We start from the raw sequence: 27,459 nt of genomic DNA on the forward strand, positions 1-27,459 counted from the left end.
ATACTGACGAATCAAATTTTTAGATAAAAGGCAAAACCAGATATCATTGTTCAAGGTTTTTCATATCTCAAGCTAGTCTTTAAAGTAGGAAACAATGAACAATAGAAATGGTTAAAGCCAAACACTTGTTGTTAATTGAAGTAGGGTTAATAGTTTCATAGGGAATTCAGTCTTCACAGTGGAATAGTAAATTGACTAAAGACCAAACTAGCCAACTTTGAATATGTTTCTGGTCGCACTCTGTCACTTTTTTTACACAACATTTCATTAAAACTTAAAATTAAAGAAATTAAACTGCACCAAACACTTAATTATTAGTTAGAATTTCAACTATTAATAAAACTTTACACATCTAAATGTATATATATGTATATATATATATATATATATATATATATATATATATATATATATATATATATATATATATATATATATATTTTTTTTTTTTTTTTTTTTTGATGTGCTAATTTAAACACAGAATAAACCTTCCAAAAATCATCACATCTCGAAATTCCTGAAACAACCCTCATTACAATCCCCCCCCCCCCTCTTGTTTCGAGTGTATGTATTGAAAAAGAAAGTTTATAATCCTCAACAAGACCTTACAACAAAGTGAAATAGCAGAAGAAAATTTTAAACAAAGTGAGAAAATATAAGTATCTTCTAAAAATTAATTTGTAAATCAAGGCACAGTGTGATTGTAAATCGAAATTGCATAAAAATATTAAAATTATTTAAATAGAATGTTGTAAGAAACTTGAAAAATAACACAAAAAATCAGAAGCTACAAGACACAGTTTCGACAGGACACGGTAATACTCAATTTAAAAATAGTTCTTAATTTATTTAAATTTGTAGTCAAAATGGCAGAATAACTTAAATTAAGTGTATGCAATAGGAATTAAACATAATTATAACAATCATTTGCAGAGGGAATGTAGAACTCAATAATTTATTCCAAATTCATCAATGGGCAAGTCCAAGTTTACGAAAACAAATGATACGGATTAAAAAAAAAACAACAGAAAACACACACAATATATATACAAGTAAAACAAAACATCAGACAGTCATTTCATGAAAAGATCTTTTCATGAATTCTGATAAGAAACAGAAAAATAAAACCCATGGAAAAAAGTTTTCATAAAGAGCATAACTTTTTTCAAAGAAATCTGCAAATCACTACACATTTATTCATTGAACGGATGACATTGTTTTGGACAAAATATGCTTTTTCCAAGCTATGAGATCAGAAAAGAGTGCGAAATATAAAATTTAATTTAAAACTTAAAAATTAAAACTAAAAAAAAAAAAAAACAGAATAGGCATCCGGCAGAATGACAGCAGTTACAGGCACAGTTGTCAATGCCGATTTACACAATTACATAAAAAAAAAAAAATGAAAATAAAGAAAATGAATTAAGCAATTGTAACTATACGCTGCCTTGTAAAATAATAATAATGCTCAAAAAAGATTGACCTTCTGAAGGAATGATTAATGGTGTATAATATATCGAAATGGAAAAAACAAGCTTATATTATCATAACTTTGGCAATATCATAATGTTGCTATAGAAACAAGAGTGACGCGAAATAAGCTTCCCCGTGTGAATTTAAATTGTTGCAGCACATTATTATTTTCGCGAGTCTGTGAAGCGATATGAATAATTTTGCATTCATGTATGTTTTAAGTGTTTTTTTTTTTTTTTCCTTTTCTTTATTCAATGAAATGCATGATAGTACGCTCAACAGAAAGATTTGTTACTGAATAATCATTTACTAAGCTTACACATTTCGTTTCAGATTATGCTGAAAGTATTGTTGAAGAGAGAAGATTTAGTTCATCAAACAATGACTAACAAGTAAGTATTAGAACACAAAAATGAAAATTAATTTTTTTTTTTTTTTTTTTTTTTTTTTTTTTTTTTTTTTTTTTTTTTTTTTTGTAAATCTAGTGGCTGGTACTATTCAAAAAAAATATTACTACTGTGTGAGGGTGAGGTGATGCATTTAGACGAAAAAGATGTCAAACATTAAAAAATAATATAGTTTTGAAAAAAAAAAAAGACTTTAAAACTGCTTTAAGTAGTAAAAAGTAATTTTATTCTTTGAACACCTTCGATACTACTTTAAAACAATAATTTTGAAGTCGGAGCAAAAACTGTAGGCAAAATGATGAACGGCCATATTTCATAAACATTCCCCAGAAAAATCATTCAAAATTAAGTATACAAAACATTTATACTGTAAAAAAATAGTTTTTTCATCAATGTAGTGTATGCGAATGCTATTGAATGGGTGGGGTACACTAAAATTTATATTTGTAATTGAATTATGGTTGCATGTTGTTGCGCTATCGTTTTCGCGCCGTCTGCAAAAATAACGTTTAAGGGTAGAATGCAGGGGTGCCCCCCCCCCCCAAGTTCAATGGCGCAAATCCCCAATAAAAATTGAATTATTTATGAAAACGTATTGTAAACAAATATAAAATGAAGGAACAAATGTCGTAATAAAAAATCAATAATAGTAAAAAAACATAGGCTAGAGTGCCCTTTTTCCAAAACGAGTTATAACTGGAGAATATGCAGTCATACCAGATTGATGCTGCTCCCTAGCAAATATTCTCACAAGTCTTTGAGCATCAGTCGAGCTTCGGTTTCATAGACTAATAATGAGAATAGACCGAGCTATGGCAACCCTTTTGCTGCTCATAAACCAAACCATGTGACTGGTGGATATCCTAGCAACAGCGGACGTTGATTGTAGCAGACGATCAACGCCAGCGAGAAATAAAATAAATAGAATTGATGGAACACGGAAGAATGATCTTTTATGGAGTCCGATTTGTAAATTTGTTATTCTAAGTTGTAAATATTTTGTTAATATAGTGAGTTTTTCGTTTAGATAGTATTTTGCATTTTCTTTAGTCAATTTCAATAACTCTCTAAGCAATAAAAGATGCAAGCGACCAAGAAGAATCGGCAAACGGTAAGATTTTTACCTACAATTTCAATTTAAGATACCGATTAGTACATTTTTGCGTAAGAGCTCTATTCCACACCACCAGAACCTAACACCAAGCCTTTAGGCACTTGAAGCTACCTCTATCACAATTGCACCAAAAGGCTTTTGCCCCATCACGATTGTCTCTGCGTATGGCCTAAAACTCAGACACATGAGGGCGAAAGAAAAAGCCTCGAAGCTCCTTCGGGATCTAGAAGCAGTCTTTCAATACCCTCATAGCACAATAGTTTGCGGAGATTTTAACGCACACCATACCTTCTGGGGCTGCAATGGAACCACCGCCACTGGTAGAACTATTTTTGACTTTGCCCAAAAGGCAGGAATTACCATCGTAGCTCCTCCCACACCTACACGTATCACTGTGACCAGCGCATCTACTATTGACTTTGGGATTGTCAAATTGTTTCCCTACAGTTGCGAGGTGACTTCGCTTGCAAAGCTCTCCTCGGATCACAACCCAGTCAAATTTGTCTTTGACACGGTTACAGTGAATACTGCACTTCCACATGCCTCGAAACCTGATTGGCCCAAGTTTCGTAAACTCCTGAACTCCATTCACTTTGATTTTCAGGACATCAATACTGGGACTGAGCTCGATTCTTCTGTTCACAATTTAACTAATACCATTATTAATATCCATTCCAAAACCTCCATCCCCATTTTAAAGCAAAGCTATGCTAAGGAGCTCCCCCTTCACATCAGAAACTTAATTAGGTCAAAAAATCAGCTACGAAAAACTTATCAACTCCGCAGGGATCCTGCTTCCAAGTCCGACCTCAATAAGGCACAGGAGCTAGTTAAACAAGCAATTAAAAGGCACATAAATGACTCATGGACTCAATATATTTCCTCCCTTACTGCAGACGACACTTCCATTTGGAAAGCCGTCAAGCGGCATCGGGGGACGTATAGACACATTCCGCCCATTAAAGGCAAAACCCTTCCAGGAGGCCAAACTGTGACTGATATTGAAAAGGCAGAACTTTTTGCCGATCACTTCGAACAGCAGTTCACACCTAACAACACCAGACATGACGATACTGAATCACTTGTCAACATTACTTCACAACTCCACACGCTAGCAACACCCTTCAGATTCAGCCCTCAGATGTTCTAAGCTATGTCAAAAAGTGTAAGAAAAAGAAAAGTCCAGGCCTTGATAGAATCACCAACTCTCTAATTAAAAACCTGCCAATTCGTACCATTTTCTATATTACCCAACTCATCAACAAAATACTCGAGTTGGGTCACTTTCCGCAGGAGTGGAAAACTGCTATAATAATCACTATTCCAAAAAAGGAAAGAGCAACAGCGGAGCCGTCGGAATACCGACCAATCAGCTTGCTCTCTGCTCTCTCCAAAATTACTGAATTCTGCATTCTCAATAAACTTCTTGACTTTCTTGCGGATCACAACATCATACAAGCTGAACAATTCGGCTTCCGCAGGAAGTACTCTACAAACCACCAACTACTTAGAGTCACCGAACTTATCAGAGAGGCTGAAAAAAATCATCAGAAAACCATCGGGCTTTTCCTTGACATAGCGAAGGCATTCGATAGGGTTTGGATTGATGCGCTAATTTACAAACTTATACGCCTTGGGTTACCTCATGCACTCATAAACATTATCAGCTCCTATCTTATGAATAGGCACTTTATCGTTCGAGTGAGAGAAACTCTCTCAACACCTAGACACATACGGGCCGGGGTGCCTCAAGGCAGCCTCTTAGGCCCAACTCTTTACTCAATTTTCTCAAACGATATCCCACACATGGACAACACGCATCTTGCCATTTATGCAGATGACACCTGCATACTAGCCTCCGCTCAGGGACTTTATCAAGCCTTTTCAGCAATTCAAAACCACTTAACACATCTAGATATCTGGCTAAGGACTTGGAAAATCAAAGTTAATGCCAACAAAAGTATAGCTACCTGCTTTTTTACAAGAACAACTGAGCTCCCTCCTATTAAACTGCATCTTTATACCGACCCGATTGATTGGTCTCAGCGGGCGAAATATTTAGGCATAACGTTCGACCGTAATTTAACCTAGCGACCTCACATTGAAGAGGTACGCAAGAAGTACCTCACTTCCAAAAAACCACTAAATTGTCTCCTGCACAAAAAAAAAGCGTTTTATCAACGGATAATAAACTGCTCATTTATAAGTCCTGCCTAAGACCCATTATTACTTATGGAGCGCCCATATGGGCGACTTCTGCAATCTCTAACTTTAACAGAGTTGAGAACTTGCAGAGAGTGATGGTTCGAGCGGCGTGCGACCCTCCCTGGTACGTCCGTACGGACAAGCTGGTGGAAGAGGTTGGCATCCCGACGCTCCACAACTTTTGCAAAAAGCTCGCCAAGAGATTTCACTACAACATCCCCCGTGTTGGCAATCCACTACTTAACATCCTTCCAAATTACGAGCCATTGGATCCGGCAAATTCTCGCAGGCCTCGCGCTCTGCTAGCTTAGTTTCAATTTCGAAACGGGGTGAGGGAATCCCTTATCGGGTTCATACCTCGTTTCGGCTCTAGTTATTGTGCTACACTCTGGCTGGGAGCATGCTCCTGTCTATTTTCATTTCACTATTTTCTTTTTAAATTTCTTATCAACATTTTATCATTGTCTTAATTTTATTTTATTTTTATTCATTCAAATAGCCTAGAAATCCCCCACGGGGAAAAAAAGGATAAAACTTTAAAAAAATATGTAGGAAGCGAAAAAAAATAAATACTTAAACTTATTTAAATAAAGAAGAACTTTAGTTGAAATTTACTTTGAAGAGCCTTCGGCTAACCATTATGGTACTCCCGTTAGAGGAAGCCACATCTCTCGTACATCCACGCAACCATCTTCTGCGCCAAAATAAAGCCATGCCCCCAACCGGGGAACTATCAACATACCACACCAGAGGATAAGGGGCAGGGCCCCAGGTACCTCAAGCAACGAACTTATATTTCCGTGGCATTTTTGCGTTAACGCAAAACGTTTACGGCATTTCGTTCACGCCAACGCTGACAGCTCCAAATGAAATAAAAGTTACTGAAAACTGATCAAAAACTATTACTAATGTCAAAATAATGCATAACTAAAAGAAAAACAGTTCAATCTCTGCACCTGGAAAATTTTTTTAATGAAAATACATTGTCTTAAAATACATGTCGAGTGCCAAACTATAGATAATGCTGCCATCTAGCAACCATGCTGCCAAAGTCTTCGCCAAGCCCTTCCACCAGTCACATGATACATCTATGAACCAATTTTCTTCATCAGCAAGAATGAGAAAGCTCGGTCTACTCTTATTATTAGTCTATGTTCGGTTTAGCATGCGGAGAGAAAAATCTGTTTTCTATCAAGTTGAGTAAATTTTCTGTTGAACGTTTTGAAACTTATTGGGAATAAATAATACTTAATTAAGAACGAATAAATATATAAAATTAGCAGAATTTTATCCTTTTTTGAGGATTATATTTGCATGAACATGAAAGTTATTAAATTTTGTTGCATGTTAAAAATAAATTAAAAATTGGCAACTGTGCACGTTTACTCATTTTCATCGGGGAACATTTACGCATGTTCTTATAGTAAGAACAATAATATAGTAATGTCTTACTTCTAAACGGGCCTCGGACGCTTTTTTTGCTCTGTACTGTCTCAAACCTTTAGTATTTTTAGGTTATTTTGTTTTGAACATCATCATTCATTTTTAATTAACAGATTCGTATCTTATAGCTTACAATCATAAAGTGTTGTCTTCATGCCTGTGCAACTTTGACTTTAAACACTATTCAGCCTGTAATACATTTTCTTTATTTTAAAGATGGTAGGAGGTGAATTCCAGGAAAAAGGCGACATGACACTTGAATTTTAAAATTTAATATTCTGTCACTTGCCATATATTCTCTTCAGAAAAAATGAACTTTTTGAATCTGAACCTGTTTTTCCCAACTAGTTTGATGACTACCAGAAAATCAAGGGCAAAATCAAGTTTTCTCTTTATATTTTTACAGAGCAAAATAATCTTTTTTTTTTTTTTTGTTACACACTGTAATTTCAATAAACTTGCTATCAGCATAATATTTAAGGTTAACTCCTATCTTTTGAATGTCTTGTTAAACTTTTTGGTAAGTAATTTAAAACTTCTTCTTTTTCAAGCATGAAATTGGTCCATTACTAAGATGACAGTTTGATGTCCTTCCGTTACCAAAATACTATATCTCAGTTAGTTCACCAAGAACCTATTGGGTACAGAAACTAATGTTTTTTTTTTTTTTTTTAATGCAAAGCAGAATTATACGCTTCGTCAAGGAGGCATAGTTATAATTTTAATGGATACTTAATTTATATGGTTTTTAATGGTAACGGAAGGACAAAAAAAAAATACGGTAACGGAATAAGGACATTTAAATATAAGCTGATACAGGGTAAAATTTTAAAATGCTATTATAAAATAAACTATAGTTTAAAGTTAGTAGTCACACTTAAAACATACATAAGTAATATTTGTACAAAAACTATGTGTGCTTTTATTTAAAATAAAAACTTTTATTTATTTTATTTTATTTTATTTTATAATTTTTTTTTTAATTTCGTGATTTTTTTTTCTTTTATCGTATGTGATGAAAATCATGAAAACTTAACTTAAAAACTCCTAAGCATGTGAAAATCATTTTGGTATGACACGATTGTGATATGACAAATCAACATTCAAGCAGATACATATGCTTAAAAACTTGACATTTATATTGGAACAATACAATAGTGAAACTGCTAACAGATTTGTTGCCACAAGACACAGGAAAGGACTGTTGAGAGCATTGATTTAACCGTTAAACGTACTGCGAAGAAATCAGTAAATTCATGAATCAACTTTCAAAAAGATCCAAAAAGATCCATTTTCATCCTGTCACACAAAATGTGCACTATTTGAATCCCGTAGCAAGTTATGTTTTTGAATACAGTAAGTACTTCAAAAAATCGAAGGAGATTTCATTCAAAGTCAACAAAGTCAGTTATAAATAATGTTAAAAATGAAGATACTGCTGAATCAAAAATACCAAATCATAAGAATATGCCAAAAAAAATCATTAACGTTTGGACAAGTTTTGTTAGTTGAATGGAAGGGAAAGAAATCAACAAAGACCGGTACTTCAAAAGGAAGATGAATGAATGGAAATAACTTGTTTGAGAATGCATAATAATGTGGGAATGATCTTAGTGCTTGCTGAGAAAGAAGACAAATGTTCTATAGATTCTGATAAAATTATTGAGTATTTAAAGAATTCAGAGTTGTAACAGAAGGCTCAGGCATTAGATATCATTGTTTCAGACTACTATATTAGCTAAATAAATGTTTGTAAGTTGAAATTTTCCAAGTTTAATTGTTTTAGACTTCTTGTCCCTCCGTTACCTTTAACAAATAAATAATTTATATGCTTAAAATAATTATTTTTTAAAACTAGAGGTGGAATTGTAATGACTTAACACTCCTGTATGTGCTTTAATTTTTACAGAATTTTCCCTTTTATAGTTTAGCTGAACTTTTGAGGAGAGCATGATAGCGTGAAAATCATGTCGCAAAAATGTCCTTCCGTTATCGTTTTTTAAATTTGATTTTAAAAAAAAGTTACTGACAAAAAATTCTCGGCTTTATCTTTTTTAGCAACTAACTATGATGTGTATAAACGTCTATGCATCAGTTTTTCAGAAAATATGTATTTTGGTATGCTCACAGACAGAAATGCATTGATTTATTTTGTAAAATTGTCCTTCCGTTACCGCTGGAATTCACCAGGACATTGCGTTCAAAACACTGACAGAACCACGTTAGATGTCCAAATAATTAAAAGGCCTATCGATAATCCAAGTATTTCTCCCTTAGTAGGCCTTCCACATCGTCACATATGAACAACCCCAACTAAGGCCATTTGAAAAAGTAGGACCAAAGCTTAGGAACCGGAAGAGAAAAAAAATGGGATGATCACAATCCTAACTGGTACTCCGACTAAATAAGCCCTCAGACAAGAGTAGTTAGAAGCTACAAAGAAAAAAACAAAATGGGCAGAAAAAAAAGGAGAAATTACTTAAAAATTAACTAGTTTTTATTGAAGCAGAAATAGAAGACGTCAAAGAAAAAAAATCTGAAACCAAAACCTGCGGCAGGAGAAAAGTTAGTACACTCTGTAAAAAGGAATTTGGTGAATGATTCTGTTTACGAAGTAGAAAATTGTGCTTGCATCTATTGTTTAAAAGCACACAACCAAACAAAAAAAGAACAAGACACTGTTCAAAGTCTTAGAAGTCAAAACGCTATCCCATGACAAATATGCGAAAATAAATACTTCATTTTTGTTAGTAAAATCTAACAGTGATGAAAAAGGTGACAAAATAGTTTTGTGTTTTTAAGTAGCAGTAAACCCTATATTTTAGTTTAGTCTAAAAAATGTTCTTTAAATAATTACTTGTGATTTTCTTATTTTTAAATTACTATAAGAGAAATAAAACCTTTAAACTTGGTTAAATATATATTTTACTTACTCCTTGGATCATTTTTAATATACGTAAATACGCCGCAATCGATGAGTAAATTTGCCCCGTGTTTGGGGCAAATTTAGGTTTTCGAGGCAAGTCAGGGTTGGTAAAATAATAATAATAATAATAATAATAAATTTTTTTTGTTGTTGTTGTTGTTTAAACCAGGTTGTTTTGGTTTAAACCGGGTTTATTTGGTTTTTTCACTATTTGTAAGAAAAACAACTTTATTTTAAGAAAATCATGAAGATTTTATAAACTAACTGTTAAGGAATGTTTAATATTCATATTTGTACTTAATTTCTTCGTAATTAATTAAATAATTAAGAGTAAAATCTTGTAATTTAGTTTCATCACTCGTAGAGATTTTTATAGGAGAATATTGTTAGAAAATCTTTAACTATTTTAAAAAGAAATACAATACATAAATAGGCCTTGGTATAAATAGTCAAAGAATTAATTTACTGTTATAGTTCAGACATTATTAATTACTACAAATAACCAAGAATAAATTGTTTTAAATTAATTTCCTCATGTTCATAGCTATCTACGATAAATAAAAAAAATAAAGTTAAATTAAAATCATGCATTCTTAAACATGGAAAGTATTTCGCAGTATCTAGAAATAAATCACAAGTCTGATGTACATTATAGAAATTTAAAAATCAAAAGATCAACGCATATTTTGTTTAAAAAATTTAATATATATATATATATATATATATATATATATATATATATATATATATATATATATATATATACAAATCACATGTAATTTATTTACCAAATGTATCAGTGACAACAATAATAGAAACAGGACAAGTTAGGTTTTAAGAAAACCATTATGTTTTCTGTTATGGACATTATTTCTCCTGGTTTAATGCATTTAGGAATACAATTTTTTATCACCGAAAAAAAATTTTAATTAGAAGTCTCAATATGGAAATACTACTTTAACATATTTAAATAATGAAGACTGTCATAAAAATTAATGTATATGCATTCTTTCATCATTCATACGTGAGACTTCCTTTATTATATTGGGATAAAAAAAATTCTTTGAAAGGTGAAAATTTGGCATTAATTTCTTTTTCAATAAGAGCACTGAGTTACCTGAATATTTTCTGTTTTCATAATTTTTACATACTTTCTGTTCTTGTTTCGACTTCATCGTCTATCGGGGATGCAAAAAGTGTGCAGGTATAAGCAGAATTTTATGTCTATTCTAAGTGTTCTTGAACTTCTTTAGTTATTTTTTTTTCTCTTGTCATTTAAATGTTCTGGCGTTAAAATTGACATACACTATGCATCGCTTCAATGATACATAAGCTATCTCAATAAATCTTAAGTAATCAAGCAAATTAGGTAGCAAATGAAGTTTTGGTTGAAAAATGCTTTTCATACTATTTTGAAATACTAAAGATAATAATAATAATTGAATAAATAAAAAAAAGAGTTACTTGGAGTTTTTCTCCATGTAATTTTAGAAAAACTTAGTTGGTCTCCCTTGTATATTTATGTACCTAATAGGAAAACTTGCATTGATTTAAAAAAAAAAAGGAAAAGAAAATTTACTTAGCAAACTTGCATTACCTTAAAAAATATAAGTTTCTAAATTTATCAAATCTGTAATTTATCTATAAAGCTTTGCTAGTTACTTCGCATCAACTAGATTTTACTCCTTGAAATAAGATATAAAATTCATGAAAATATTTGGGGGAAAACGATGAAGTTTTTCAAAAAAAAAAAAAACATTTTGGAAAGAAACCACATGATTTAAAAAAAACACTTGGTTTAAACCGTGATTTAAACCATGGTTTAAACCAACGTGGTTTGAACCAAACAAACCTGGTGTGCTGGTGTGTGTATACTTTTTATTTGCTTATTTTTAAATGTATCGAAAGAGCGAATACATTCTAAAAGTAGTTCGTAGCAGCTGCATTTCAAAAAAAAAAAAAAGTAGTTTTAGTTGTTGTTAACTACATTTGTAATAAAGTAGTTGTAGTTATAGTTCACTGCAAAAAAATGTAGTTCTTCCGATCACTGAGTCAGACGTTATAAGCTGACAAACGGGAAAAAGAAAAAACATATGCGTACATACGGATACGGTACGGACTGATAACCACCTTCTTTTAAAACTCGGTTAAAAATACTGACCAAAGTCAAAGTTTTTAAAAAGATGATGAGATTTTGGATACCGAAATTTTTCATGACACTATACTTTTTTGAACTAGTTTTTTGTTGCTTAAATGAAAAAAAATAGTAACCAAAAAAAAAATATAGCACTAAATTTAGTGGGATTCTGATCATTGCAGGACTTATAACAAACTATGGAAAACGACTGTAGAAAAATTAACAGATATATTGCAAGAGGAAGATGCAGACGAAGATAAAGTTGAACAAGTTAGTGAGTTTACTTTTAATTACTACATTTGTTTTTTAGCCTACTTTCCCAGTAAAAGTCAGAAAAAGAAGAAAAAAGCATGAAAGAAGGCTTAATGCATCTTAAAAATATCGTGAAAAACAAAAAAAAGTCAAAAATAAATAAAATAATTAAATAAATATTGAAAAATTAAAAATTGGAAAGTAGGGTATTGAGATGGGGAAAAATGTCTGTCGGTCTGTCTGTCTGTCGGTCTGTCTGTCTGTCGGTCTGTCTGTCGGTCTGTCTGTCTGTCCCCCCCTAATAACTTTTGAATGAATAGTCCGATTCGAACAAACTTTTTTTTGTTCGAAAGATCTCGGCGAGGACACCTCATTCCCATATTTCACTTTTTGATTTGAACTATTTTTTGTTCAATTTTGAACAGTTCAAAAAAACTTAACATTAGCGCCTACGGGGAAATTCAAAGCAATTCCGAACTGTGAGGCGAATTTGCTTCAAACCAACTTTGTAGGAAAAAGCTTTTGATAAAAAACTTGTATATAAGATATCTTTTTGATTTGAACAATTTTCCGTTCAATTTTGAACAGTTCAAATCCCTTAACATTAGCGCCTACGGGGAAACTGAAAGTCAATGTAGATTCCGTACTTGAAGGCGGATTTACTTCAAACAAACTTTGTTGGAAATCGCTCTTGACGACCTACTCCCGACTCCGACTCCGAGAATTTAGGGGGACCTGACACCGACTCTGACTCCTGTTCCCGACAATTAATCGGACTCCGACTCCCCGACTTCGACTCTGACTTCGTAGCTTTGGCAAACATTTATACACGGAGGACAAATGACTGACTCCGATTCTTGGATATTCGACTCCGACTCTTTTATCCCAAAATGAGATTGACTCCGACTCCGACTCCGCTGCTGTGGTTTTAACTGGGAAATAATTATTGTTGATATGATTTGTTTTTATTTTCACGCTAAAGTTTTAATTTAGGTATTTAGTTTTCGGTGAATAAACTCGAAAAATATGCGCAGAAGATTTTTTTTTTTTTTTTTTTCTTGACAATGAAAATTATTTCTTTAAGTTGACATTTTATTGTTTTTTTTATTTTGGTAAGTGCATTAATTCGTTTAAAAAATTATTTTCGGCAACAGGGGAAAAAGAAACGATTTTTTTTTATATGATGTATTTATTTTAATGAACTTATTATTATTTTTTCGTTTTGAAAGCTGTTAAAAAAATTTTTTTAATGGAAAAAAGTGTATTAGCTGCTTTGCTTAAAAGGTGCTGCTATTTTATTCGTTCGTTTTTTTGAAGAAAATTAAGGAATATTTTATTCCTAGAAATCAGCTTAAAATATTTAAAAAAATATGTTTGAAAAAATTTGCGATTTTAGCTATTTTTGAAAATATTGATCAGGTACTAGAAAGTAGTATGGGTATACGGGAAAGTAGGCTCGTCTAGTTCTAGACGGAACTTCTTGTTTATTATTATTATAATGAAATCAATACATTGAAAAACGTAACGTGAAAAAATTTGCGAAAGTATGTATGTGGCTGCTCCGCGTTCAGCACATCACTTCCAGCCTTGAAATTTGGCACAAAAGTCTTTGAAACCCGAGGGTTTTTGCACCTCAGAGTGTTTATACTTTTTTCTGCATCAGATTAATCGTGTTTCAATTTTTTCAACCAATTAGAACAGTAGATATAAGGGTTTCTATGTTAGTTAAAGTTCTTGTCTAAACTCAATTCAAGTCCGGAGGTTAAAATCAAAATGTAACTAAAAGCCATTAACCAGAACCGGATCTGCGTTCCCGCAGACCCCGAAACGCGTGAGGGGGGGGGGCTGGACACAAATGCCCAAGAAATTAAAAAAAAAATAGCACTGAGACTTGTTAACGTTGCAAATATACACGGGTTTTAATACTTTTTTAATTACAATGAGATTTTGCCCTTTACTGAAAATCCATTTTCTACGGGAAGGCGAGTGGGATTTTATTTTGTACTAATCGTAACGCATATTTTAATATAATTCTTCGTAACAGGAGCTTTAAATCTTCGGGAACCAAATAAGACTGCGAAGCAATCTTCGGGAGTTGCTGAGTGGCGACGAGCACGGGGCTAAGCCCCCTTGCTTACGTAAAAAATATTAACCTCAGGTCCGTTATTTAGGGAGCGGGGGGGGGGGTGAGGTCAAGAGAGAGCAGTCGTTCTCTTGACTGTGAGAAGTTACTGCATTTTGACACATGTAGGCTTCAATTTTTATTTTTTTATATAGTTATACATTGAGTATGCATTCTTTGTCACACCCCCCCTTTCCCCACCTCTTAGAAAATCACGGTCTAGCTTGCCACTCAAACTCAATATACATGATTGGTGATAGCTTCAAATTGTGAACCTAAGTAAAATAAGCAGTCCTTTTCTTTGTCTAGGCTCTATAGTGTAGATGCAATTAATTTTTAATTGATTTGTTCCCCTTTCTTTTTTGAAACAGCAGGAGCGAGTGGCTACAGTGCAGAAAACTTCACTGATGTACTTAAGATTCATAAAAATTGCGAACAATTTCATAGATTGTTATGAGAACATTTTGCAGCCTCAGAAAAGAATACTCTTGCGAAACTTCGTGGACAACACGATAGGAAGAGTCTTGGAATTGAAACATGAATTGGTATCTCTCGAATTTTCGGAGTTTCATTTCTTGGATGACAAATTGCTGTCAGCCAAAATGGTACCAGTAAGTGGATTTATCAAATAACTACAATTTTATTTATGCATATATTAATACTAAAATTCACAAATGGTAGTAATATATTGTAACTCTTTCTTTACCATGGATCAAATTATTATGGATCAAATTCCACAGAACACGTTAAATGCAAATAAAAGTTTCAGACACATGTTTTACAGTATGGAAAAATTCCTTCTTCCCATTTTCCAGAAATAATAGTAACTTGAAAAAATCTCAATTTCATTTTAAATTGACGTATTCTACACTGCAAATAATCAAACACTTTTTGAACACTATTTGCACACGTACACTTGTCTCCTTTTTAAGAACACTATTTTTGTAATAGTTATTAGAACCGTTTTGCGAACACATGTCACAATACTTTTTGAACACGTACACTTGTCCCCTTTTTTAGAACACTTTTTTCCGGTCAGTTTTCAAAACACTTCTAGATACACTGTTTGGAACATGTATATCCTTTTTAGCGCACTTTTTACACACTTCATGGATAGTGTTAAACAATGATTTTTGAACACTTGCGCTAAACATTTTGTGGCACACGTTTTAGTACAGTTTTTAGGATATGTTTCGGAACAATTACCGATCACTAATACCCTCCCGGAATGTGTGCTACCAAAGTATAAAAGAAGTTTATAAAAAGAAAAAATACTCACTAAATTCATTTTTGTTGAGATTTCAGGCTTGATGATGGGTTTAGGCTTTGAGTGAATATGATTATTAATCTGCATTATTAATATGAAAATTTAAAATCTAATGACATCTCAAAACCAATTGAATAGTTTACAGCAAAATGACAAACGAGCAAAAAAAGTAGTAGGAAATTGTTGTACAAAATCATATTTACTACAGAAATGACAATTAAATTTGAAATAAAAATTTCCATAAATAAGTTTTCAAAGCCAATCAATAGTGTAAAAAGTAAGCAAAAATGTGTCAAAAACAAATGGTTATATAAATTAATTAAAAAAAAAAATCCTCGAGAACAAAAACTTTTTTATTCTTGTCTTTTAATCTTTTTTATTCTTGATTAGTAGTCTACTACTCGGTTTATGATAAATGACCATTAAAGTAAGTAGTGTTCTTTTATACCATTAAAATGCAATGAAATTCTTTAATAACAAATCATTTCTCTGAAACTTCACTGCAAAGATGGAATTACCAATTAGTTAGTATTTAGTTTTTCTTCCTTGTGCTAAGTACAGGAGTAAATGCATTAAATTAAAAAAAAAACAATTTCAATTGAATTAGACCAAAAAATTCCATTTAACTCATTTTCCCAGATGTATATTTAGTGTTTTAAACCCGCCTGCATGTAGGTATGAATGTACGGGCAATCAAAATGCCCATTTTTGATAATTACTGAATTCATTATTACGCGTTTTCTCGTGACGTCAGTAAGTACGTATGCATCAGAGGTGAATTCGTAAATGTTCCAGTACTAGAAACGCTAATGATAAATGATTGAATAACGATTTTTGGCCGGTTTTGTGTGGTAGCGGAATTATTTTTCTTGAAAAGTAACGGTGTTCCAGTAAGACCAAGCACGAATTCACCCCTGGTTTTAATGTATCTTGCATAACTGAAAAACTGTATGACGTAATAAGTTAAAATTTTTTATGTAGACTGAATGGAGTCTGGATGTGCACAGAGGTTCCAAAAGAAGCGTTTTACAATTTTTCTTTTTTTTTTTTTTGAGCTAAATCGGTGTAGTTTTCAATGACGACGGAGAAGCATATTTTTCTCGATTATTTTCGATTCGATCGAATTCTATCTACCAGTCACGTAGCAAGACATTTTCTTCTGGGTGTAGTAAAGGAAATTTCTGGCTTCACTTTTGGTTGATAGAATTCGTTCGAATCGAATCATCAATTATGTTGGATGAATGTGCCCCTGAAATTATGCTATGAATGGACGTTCACTTGGTGAAAAATTGAGCGACAAATATTTCGCTAGGTACTGTTTCTAAATTGTTATTTCAGTATGATTTTTGGAAAAATTACTTCTAAACTAAAATTTTGTGAAAATCCGATTATTAGGTTTAACAAAAGTTATTAAACGTAACTTGCTTTTTTTTTTTAATGGCACATTCAACTCGATTGTGTTCAATTCGATGGAATGCTATCTACCAGTAGCGTAGTGAAAAATTTCAACTGGATGAGGCAAAATTTTTGGCTGTGTTATTGGTAAATACAATCTTATTCGATTGGATCGAATTATGTTTAAGTTGAATGGGCCACTTCAACTTAAAAAATTTCAGTTGTACTTGATTTTTCAATGGTGCGATTTTCTTTAAATAAAAACACGAGTTCACAGAAATTCCTGGTCAAACTCGCTTAATTATACTTTGAAATACAGAGTGCTGTTTAAAAAGTTAAATTGTCTCAAGGAAGAAATAAGCTCCCTAATGCAGTTGAAAATTAAAACACGTATTTAATTTACATTTTAAACTGATGCACTTAGAACCTCTGAACTCCTATTTTGCAGTTTACTAAACACATCTTGTCGTAAAACAAAATATTTTTTAAAATTAACCTAATTGACATAAATACACATTTTAAAATTTACATCACATTGCTGAAAGTAGTATTGCGGAATCCTCATCGTCTTTGGGCAAAAGTTAAATTAATTGAGTGTTGGTCAATTTTTATTTATTTTGTTTCAGTCGAACGTTTAATTAAATTTAGTGTGGTATTGTTCCAACGCTTTTCAAAATAAGATAAAAAATGAATTTCAGTTTCAAATTTCAGGAAATTTAAATACAAACGACGTCAGGAAATGTCTTACATAACTCCAGCTTGAACAGAAGTATGTTCATTTCTTTTCAATAATAGGAAATCTGGAAACGTATCTGCAGAAATCGTTTACAGTTTTACTACTTAACAGTCATTTAACTCAATATTTTTTTAATTAAATTATTTGACACATGTGCAGATTTTAAAATTTACATCACATTGTGGACATTTGTATTGCAGAATCCTCGTTTTTACATGCAAGTCGATTCTATTGTAAAATTTCATAAAAATTTAATTTATAAAAGCTATTTTTTACATTTATAAACTTTATCAATTGAACACAAATAATGTATGTCCCCTTTAACACTAAATTCTCTTGGATAATATTTTTCTAGAATTTGACCCCCCCCCCCTTCCTCCCTTCCCTTTTATCATCAAATATAACTGAAATATTTTTAAGATATCAGTTGGTTTTTTTATTTTTTTTTTTTTAATTTACGGCGAGATTATCCGAGTCTCCTTCCTCTAACGTCTTCATGTTTAGCTTAAAACTATACTTTTAAAATTAAATTTTGAAACATTGAGGTTGGATATTCTCTTAAGTCCCCTAAAAATGTTCTTAATTCTTCACCTCTGAATCGTTTTCGGAAGGGTACATTCATGGGAACTCTTACCCTTATAGTTTACTAAAGACCCATCTAAAATTGCAATTTTAAAACTCCAGTTTAATTCATTTTTCTAGAACTCCCCCCCCCCTCGGTTTCTTTTCTCACCTTTACATCACTCAAAGACAGCTTATTTTATATTATTATTTTATATTTCCAAAACATAAGCTTCAACAAAAATCTCAGAAAGGTATCCCTACACCTTTACCCGAACATAAAAAACATAGCTTAAATTACGTTATTAAAGCTAAAATTAGAGTTTTTTTAAATTAAATGCCCAGAAAATTTTTAGAGTATTCCAGTCTGTGGCCCCCCTGAGCCTCTCTTTTATAGTGTTTAATAGATTGCATGAAATATATGTATAATATTGAAATGTTTCCTTAATATCTGCAACAGAATGCACTTTTTACTTATCCAGTAATTACACGTTTTTCGTCAAAATTTTCATCATGTGTTATATAATTTTAGTTCATCACGTTGTACATTTTTTTTAAAATACGACATGGTCATTTTTCAAAATATAAAATTTTTTATCAACGTGTCGAACAGCAAATTGAAAAATTGATTTAAATAAAGCAAAAAAAAAAAAAAACAATAAGGGTTAAAACAATATAACAATAAAGGTTAGGGATCCTTGGTCCAAGCATAATCGATGGTCATACATCTGGATTACAATTGTATAATTTTTAAATTTAGTTATTTAGATTCTTCTATAATTTAAACAGTATCATGAATAAAAGTTTATTTAAAACAAAATGTGAATGCTCAGAGATGTACAAGTGATTAATGTACAAAGGCTAACGCACAATGTAAACAAAATATTTTCAAATGTTTAATCATAATGTAATGAATAGTAATGGAAATAAGTAACTTGCATTAAACTATTCCAAACCAGACCAAAACAGTTACAGATGAAAATTCTGAAATAGACATCAACGTTTACTAATACTTTCTGCGTAGCTTCGCAGAATTTGGCACACGTGATGAAATACGTCACAATTTCGTAGCACAAAGTTCTTTCAATTAAGTTTATGAGTAAGGGTATTGAAAAAATGTAATAAAATTTGCAATAAAAATAACGTCATTTAATTTAATAGTGTATACTACAGTATATAGTACAACCAACCAATCTTCATCCAGCCATTCTCATTGCAGCAAAGAAAGCAATGATTTTACAAGTGTGCCCAAATGTGACCAAACATGTTTTCAAATGTGTTGACGAACTATCTGCTGCATGGACTCGTGTGTTGGCACACGAGGTTCAGTATCCAGAATACATACGGAACACTTTTCTTCTGACGGAGCTTATTCAGAACACTTCATATTGCACATCAGTGGCGGATCCACGGGGGGGGGGGGGCTAAGGGGGCTATAGCCCCCCCCCCATGAGGTCTGAACTTACACTAGATAAAATCGAAATTTCAGAGATTTTTAATACTGCAATATTGTTACATGTTTAAGTTTGTATTATATTTAAATAAATATAGAAGCACTATATAGAGCGGCGTATACATGGGGGAGGGGAGAGGGCATAAGGGACTGTAGCTTCTTCTCTCATTTCGTCAAAACTTACGACAGATTAAATTGTGATCTGCAATGGCACGGAACGGCACAGAGGGAATAATTTCATTCTGCGATCGAGGTATTTTTTAATCTGAAAGTTAGCCGTAATATATTTTACATCATTCCAAGGCTAAGGGAGCTATAGCCCCCCCCCCCCCTCCTCTCCCATAAGGTCAAAATTTACACTAGATAAAACCGAAATTTCGAAGATTTTAAATACGTCAATACTTCTGCGAATTACAAACATGCATTATATTTTATTAAATATGTACACTATATACGGTGGTTTATTAATGGCGAGTTTGGGGTGGGAGGGGGGGTAGTAAGGGGACTGTGACCCCTTCTCCCATTTGGCTAAAACTTACAACAGATTACAATGCGATTTGTAATTTCATGGAAAGTCTTCGAGACAATAACTTTGTTCTGCTATCGAGGTTTTTAATCTGAAGTTATTGCTTTCCAATTAACGCCGTCAGTGGCGAATCTATGAGGGGGGGGGCAAGGGAGTATAGCCCCCCCTACCTCCATGAGGTCAAAACTTATACTAGATAAAACTGAAATTTTATATTTTTTAATACTGCACTACTTATGGATATTTTATGTTTGTATTATATTAAATTAAATTTATACATTTCACTGGCGGATCTATGCGGGGGGGGGGCTAAGGGGGTCTATAGTATCCCCTTGAGGTCAGAACTTACGCTCGATAAAATTTCAGTTTTAGATATTTTTAATACTGCAATATTTTTACTAAGTTTGTAATATTTCATAAAATTTATACAGCTTCAATGGTGGATCTGTAGAGCAGTGGGGAGGAGGGGGAGGTGCTAAGGATACTATAGCAACCCTTACCATTTGGTTAAAAATTACATTCATAGAAAATGAAATTTCAGCGATTTTCATTATTGCACCACTTTTGTAAACTTAAGCTAGGATTATGTTTACTAAATTCTCTTCCTGTCAACGGACACCACTGTTCTTTCTTTGAAGCCCGCGACATCCAGAATGAAAACCTGTCGTTCACTAATCCTTTTCAAAACGTTTAGGCAGTAAATTAAGCAAGTGTACTAAGCAAGCCGGAGAGGACGATACATAATGGCTACTGACAGGTATCATCAGGAGCAGGTATGGTGCATCCCTATTTCCGCGGAAACCGATAATAGAGTCCCTCCCACTGAATTAGGAATATGCAGTCAGACTAGAAAAAAAGCAATAGTTCCTTTCTGTAATGTTGAATTGCTGACCATGTGTCTCGTTAGGACTTATGTTTATTGTAAATGAACTCTTAATAGGCTGTTTTTGCCCAGAGATAACATTGAGTACTCCTCTTTTGAACAACCAGCAATAGCACAACGAAGTAGTAATGCTCATAATATGCTAAGGTTACTGATAAGGAAACACCAAGAGGGAAAATTTAGTTAAAATAATAAAAGGTGGAAAATTGTGGAAAAGTTTTTCTGGGACGCGGCATCGGTTGTCACAGTATTGAACTGTTGTTTTAACGAATTGCTTGTATTAAAATTCATACTTGGATTCTTGGTTTTTTCACACTTGGAAGTTTTGTTAAGAAACAAATGTGGCGATTTTGTTGGACTGGCGCTTTAAAGGGCGGGCGCTAAATTGGAGTTTGACTTGATTTATTTCGCAATTGTTTTGATATTTTAAATATAAGTATTGTCGAGTGAATATGAAGCGTCGACTTACAGATTATTTTAGTAAAAGCAATACGCATATAACTAATGATTTCCAAGGACACGATGGAGTTAGTATCGATAAAATACCATCAGATTCCAAACAGCCGTATTCTAATAATGGACTACTACAACGCATGCCGACTACATCTAACGTTGAGAATGTGAACAACTGTACAGCTGGATGTGAGACTTCTAAAGAACAAGTAAATATATTTTCTTTAAAATTCAGCTATATTTTAAATATGTTATGACATACCAACTGTATATTGATATACAAAAATAAAATTAAAATTATCGTTTAAAGCATAAATAAGTAAAATAGTAATCATGATTGCTGGTACATGGGGGGGGGGGGGGGGGTCATGTTAGCAGGAACCCTCTTTTTCAATGTAAAAAAAGGTGTGAGATTATGGAGTCTAAGACGTTTAACGAATTTCTGCATCCATAAGCTTGCACTTTTTTTTTTTTTGCATTGAAAAATCTTTTTTTTTTTTTTTTTACCCCAAAACATGGGCAAAAGATGAGGTGATTTCAAAGCAATCTGATAAAAATCAGGTGCCTTTGTTCAATTTTTAATTCATTTATTTATTTTTCACATGTTAAGTTTCAACATTGTATACTGAGGTTTTTTTTTTTTTTGCAATACTACTATAGTTTTTTCTCTCTTCTACATTGGTACTCTCATAAGTTGAAAAAATAAAGGTGTGAATTTAGAATGTTTGCTAATGAATTAGACAAATTTTTTGAAATTTACTAAAACTTTGAAAAGGAATCTTATTTGTTCATATATTATTAAATAACTATCTTTTTGCATGAGAAAGATAGTTTCGTTTTCAGAAAATTGGTTTAACCATAAAAAATAATGAAAAATTATAGTGCTTAAATTTAAGATTTTTAAATTTTTTTTCTAGAGAATAATTCTTAAAATCGTGAGTGTTCGTAAATAGAGTTTCGTAAAATTGAGTGTCAACTGCATTTTAAATGCATTTAAACCGTTTTGCACATTCAAGATTTTTTGTATCAGGTAAATTATTTCTATTTGAATGTATTTTTAAGATAGGAATATGTATTATAATTTGTAGGGAATATATTAAATTACTTAACTTATAAATGTATTTTTTTTAGAATCCTACTGATATAACATCTTTAACAAATTATCAATTATATGATATTGGATTAGCTGTTGGAAAGATTTTAGATGACGATAAAAAGCTGAAATATTTAAATGAAACATGGAAGCCTCCGTTGCGTTATAGCTTTCCAACAAGAGCTGAAGGAAAGCAGAACCGTAAATTTAGACGAGAATGGTTGGAGCAGTACAATTGGCTTGCTTACAGTGAGCTTTCGTCTGGTGGATTTTGTAAAATGTGCGTTCTGTTGCACCAACTGGAGCTGGAATTGGAAATCAGGTGAGAAATTCCATCAGTTCATAAGTGGCATTTTTCAGAATAGAATTGAATATTTTTTTTAAATAGTGTCAATATTCTTTATAGGCAAAATAATAGTTTAAGCGCTCTTCTCGATATTTTTTTTTCTGTTTTTTTTTTTTTTTTGGTTTATTTCTTAGATTCTTCCATAAAGTGGTGGTCAAAAGTTCTTTTCGGCTATTTCATTTATACTGACTGTCGTTATTAAATACATTTGAAAAATAGAAAAATTCAAGATAAGAAAGACCGCGATCTTTTAAAAAACGGGAATCGCGCAACCCCGCGCCTTAGTGCGAACTCAGCTTTAGGTTTTACGCAAATCTCATGACCCACTGAATACATTTCACGATGTCAATATCGATCAAGCTTCCATCATTCACAAGCCAAAGGAAGAAATAGATCAAAACAACCTCGTAGATAGAAAAATTATTATTAAAACAGTTCATTTAAATTAATTTTTAATTATTTTTGAAACATCAATGACAAAAAATATATATGTTAACAGTTTTAACGTCGATGGCATCGATACATCATATTTTTTACATATGTTTAAGGCTTGTAAACTAAAAGTTATCATATTAGACAAGTAAATTCATAAGCTGTATTTATTTATAACAAATTTTTTTAATTGTCTAAGCAAAGTCCATAAAAATAGGAAGAATGGTAATTTTAATGAATTATTGAAATTACCTCAATTCGAAATCAAGTAATACAAAGGAATAAGCAACTCATGCATACTGTTAAAAGATAAAACCTCGAATATCAACATAAATTAGTTTGAATAATTTCGAAAGACTTTTGCTTCTAATGTTCCACCCGGTTCTTAACACCTAAATTGGGATATTAATTGAGCGTCAAATTTTTTTTTATATTGCAGTTTAATAAGATGTTTATTTATTTTCAGGTGCTTAAAACATTCGTTAAGGAGCCGTTGATTAAGTTTAAGAAAGCTACAGAAGAACTAAAATATCACCAAACTACCCAATACCATCAATTTTCTGTGGAAAAAGCCCTGCATTTTAAACAATCCATGGAGCCTATTCCTGGAAGTTCAGTAAGTCATGTTGGCCTCCTGATAGACGCTAGAAAAGCCTCTATAATAGAGCAAAATTTAAAACGCTTGAAGCCTATAGTAAAAACCGTACTGTTTTGTGCCCATAACAATCTGCCTTTGAGAGGTCATAGGGATGATGGCAATTTGAACAGCAGGGAAGAGCAAGAAAATGCATTAAGAGGAAACCAGGGTGTTTTCAAAAGTCTATTGGCTTTTAGAATTGATGCTGGTGATGAAGATTTGAAAACGCACCTTACCACTTGCAGAAAAAACAGTACACATATCAGCAAAACAATCCAAAACGACATAATCGAATGCATTGGCGATTATATCCGTTCGGAGATTACGAGTAGTATACAAAAAGCCAAATACTTCTCAATAATATGTGATGAAACCACAGATGAAAGTAAGAAGGAGCAGCTTACGTTTTGTGTGCGATATGTCGACATAGACAGTTTCACAACCAGGGAAGATTTCCTTGGATTCGTGGAACTCAAAGCGACAACTGGTTTATCGATTAAATCCGCAATAGACGAAGAACTGACAAAACTGAATTTGTCTTACAAATACCTCTGTGGACAAGGCTACGATGGAGCAAGCAACATGTCTGGGCCATTTAAGGGCGTTCAAGCTCTAATTTCCGAGCAGCAACCCCTCGCCATTTATACTCATTGTTTCAGCCATTCCCTGAATTTGTGCATCACAAAAAGCTGCCAAATTCCTGTTATAAGAAACGTAATGGAAACAGTTGAGACTGTCTCTGTGTTTCTCTCGGCTTCTGCGCACAGAACAAATGCATTAATCGATGTTGTAGAAAAGCAAGACTTTTCGGAAACTAAAAAAAAGAGATTGAAAGCACTTTGCCCTACACGGTGGGTAGAAAGGCATGACAGCCTAATAACATTTAAGGAACTACTTGTTCCTGTTGTGACTGTGCTGGAAAGTTTACATACAACTGCCTCTTCCGAAGCGTCAAAAAAAAGCATATATGTTAAATGCTTCAATTAATAGGAGTGAATTTATTGTTGGCGTCGAAATATCAGTGTGCTGTCTCAGTTTGACACTGAGGCTAAGTCAGCAGTTGCAAAGCCCGAAGCAGGATTTGTCTTCTGCATTAGCTAATGTGTCTCAAGTTTTGGACACTTTTCGGAGTGTAAGACAAAACGCAGAACTCGAATTTCAAACTATTTACAAAAACTGCCTTGAAATTGCTGAAGAATTGGATCTAGAGTTAGAAATACCCAGATCAGGAAAGCGTAAAAGTGCTCGAGACTGTACACCTCCAGAAAATCCAGAAGTTTATTTCAGACGAACAGTCTTTCTTCCTCTGATAGATCACTTCATTTCCGAGATTGATTGCAGATTTAGCAGAGATTTTCTTGGAGTGCTTCCCCTCGAAGGTCTAATTCCATCGAACTTGTCGAGGTATACTGACAAAAATATTATAACTGCTGCAGACAAATACAGGAATTTTACAGATGAACTAGGAAGTTTGAGCTTGCTATTAGCAGAAATCAAGATGTGGAGGAATAAATGGCTGCCGATATGCGGTCCTCCTACAACAGCTATCGGGGCACTGAAAGAGCTAGACCCTTCGTTTTTCCCATCTATTGCTGTTCTTCTCCAAATTTTCGCAACAATCCCAGTAACGACTTCAACAGCTGAACGTAGTTTTTCTACCTTAAAAAGGATAAAAACCTATTTAAGAAGCAGAATGGGAGAAGTACGGTTAAATGGACTTGCTCTAGCAAATGTGGCAAGAGATAGAGATGTATCTGTCGACAAAATAATTGAACTCTTCTGCAAAAGTACGAAGAGGAGAATGTGCTTGGAAAACTGGGAACATGTCAAATAATGTTTAAAGTATTTTTTTTTTTTTTTTTTTTGTTTTAAACTAGAGTAACAAATTAAATCATTTTATTTTCTTACAACTAATGTGCCGACTGTGTTTTTGAAAAATTGTTTCATAATCATTTTAAAAAATAGACTCTTTTGACAATTTTTTAGTGTATTTCATGTTTTACAAGTTAAAAATAAACATATGCTTATTTTAAATAACAAATGTCGTAACATTCTCGTGAAAAGGATGCTGAACGATATTATACTGGATTTTTTTTTTTTAACAGACCTAAGTTAGCCCCCCCCCCCTTGTCCAAGTTCTAGATCCGCCACTGTTGCACATTCACATATTAGGATCACTTTTTCTGAAATAAAGTGTTCCAATTTGTGCACGTTTATTTGCAGTGTACTCACTCAAAAAATCCTAAAGCCATAAAAGTATGCTTCGTGATTCTACAATGTGTCTTGTCAATTTGTACATCAAAAGTATTTTATTCGATTTAAATTTAACCAATACATTTTTTTCTGTTACCATTATGAAGAAATTGGTGTTAAGATGGTATTAACTTAAAAGGATCTTCTAAAATAATGGTCAGTTCTGTATGTAATCATTATTTTTAAATTTTTATGCTTACCGCAAAAAGTTTTTTTTTTTTAATTAGTCACTAGGACCCCTTGCCATTGGAATTTCCCACGTCATAACATATTTAAACTTAGTTTTTAAGATTATTTTCTTCATACCAAAGGTTTTCCGGATTTTTTTTTCCCTGTTTTGTTTTGTTTTGTTTTTGAGTGTATCAGTCCACTTTTTGCTTTTATATTCACCTTTGATGTCTTCCATTTACACATGTGTATCCATTTATGAAAGAGAGTCTTTTCCTTTAGTAATAATAGAATTTTATCTTTGTTTTTGTGCACCTCTGTGTGCTTCAGGCAACAAAAAAAACTTTTTTTAGGTTTTTATTTTTTTAATAATTCAAAAGTGCTTTTCAAAAACTACGGTATTTAAAAACACTTCAAAAATAATGATACTGAGGTCATCCATAAAGTTGATAGCCAAAAAGGGTTTTAAGGCCTTCCTGATTTCAATATGTTTTCATCTTTGTTTGAAATTATATATAAAATGGTGTTTTTCCCTCCACCTCCATTTTCACATCTCAGAGGCCAATTTTACACTTACTAAGAAACAAAGAAATGAATACTACTCTTTGATGCTCTGTCATAAAGAAATCATTGATTTGTAGAAATTTTAATGAAAAATGGTTTGAAGAAATTTTATGGAATTGATAAGAATTTATACAGAAATTATTATTTTTTTTTTTTGGCAACAGCCTTTTCCATTAAGTCTTTTCCTTATCATTTATCACAGTTTGATTTACATCATATACATTTTCCCAACAATATGTTTGAATATTATTTTGAAAAATCATGAAATTCAAACTTGGTGGTGTACCAAAAAAACACTTCTTCATTGTGAGGATCGTGGATTCATTTCTTTTAAGGAACAATTTACATATGACTAGCTTTCAAGGCGAAAACTTTTCGGAATTTAAAGTTTTAAAATGGCAATTTTAAACGATTTTTGGCTAAGAAGGAAGCATTTGGAGACATTCCCTCGGGCATTTCACAAAATTTAAGTCTTAAAGACGCGATTTTAGATACCTCTGGTAGTGTTAGGTGAAATAATGGGTTCAGTAACTTTCCTCAGGTAATTTTTCGAAACTGAAGTTTCAAAAAACTCAGTTTTAGAATACCTCTTTCGATGGAAAAGGTAAGCAGG

At 32.6% G+C, this 27,459-nt stretch overlaps 1 protein-coding gene across 1 annotated transcript in view; it reads left to right on the forward strand.

Moving 5' to 3' along the window:
• LOC129220803 (dynein regulatory complex protein 11-like) overlaps positions 1–27,459 on the forward strand; it is a 77,966-nt gene that overhangs the window by 18,998 nt on the left and 31,509 nt on the right. Inside the window, exons 2-5 of the mRNA XM_054855234.1 lie at positions 11,888–11,975; positions 14,454–14,690; positions 22,485–22,768; positions 24,852–24,993. Of these exons, the coding sequence (XP_054711209.1) occupies positions 11,888–11,975; positions 14,454–14,690; positions 22,485–22,768; positions 24,852–24,993 (751 nt within the window). The remainder of the gene's footprint in view (positions 1–11,887; positions 11,976–14,453; positions 14,691–22,484; positions 22,769–24,851; positions 24,994–27,459) is intronic.

Source organism: Uloborus diversus, chromosome 4 (genome assembly GCF_026930045.1).
Source record: "Uloborus diversus isolate 005 chromosome 4, Udiv.v.3.1, whole genome shotgun sequence".
Lineage (NCBI taxonomy): Eukaryota > Metazoa > Arthropoda > Arachnida > Araneae > Uloboridae > Uloborus > Uloborus diversus.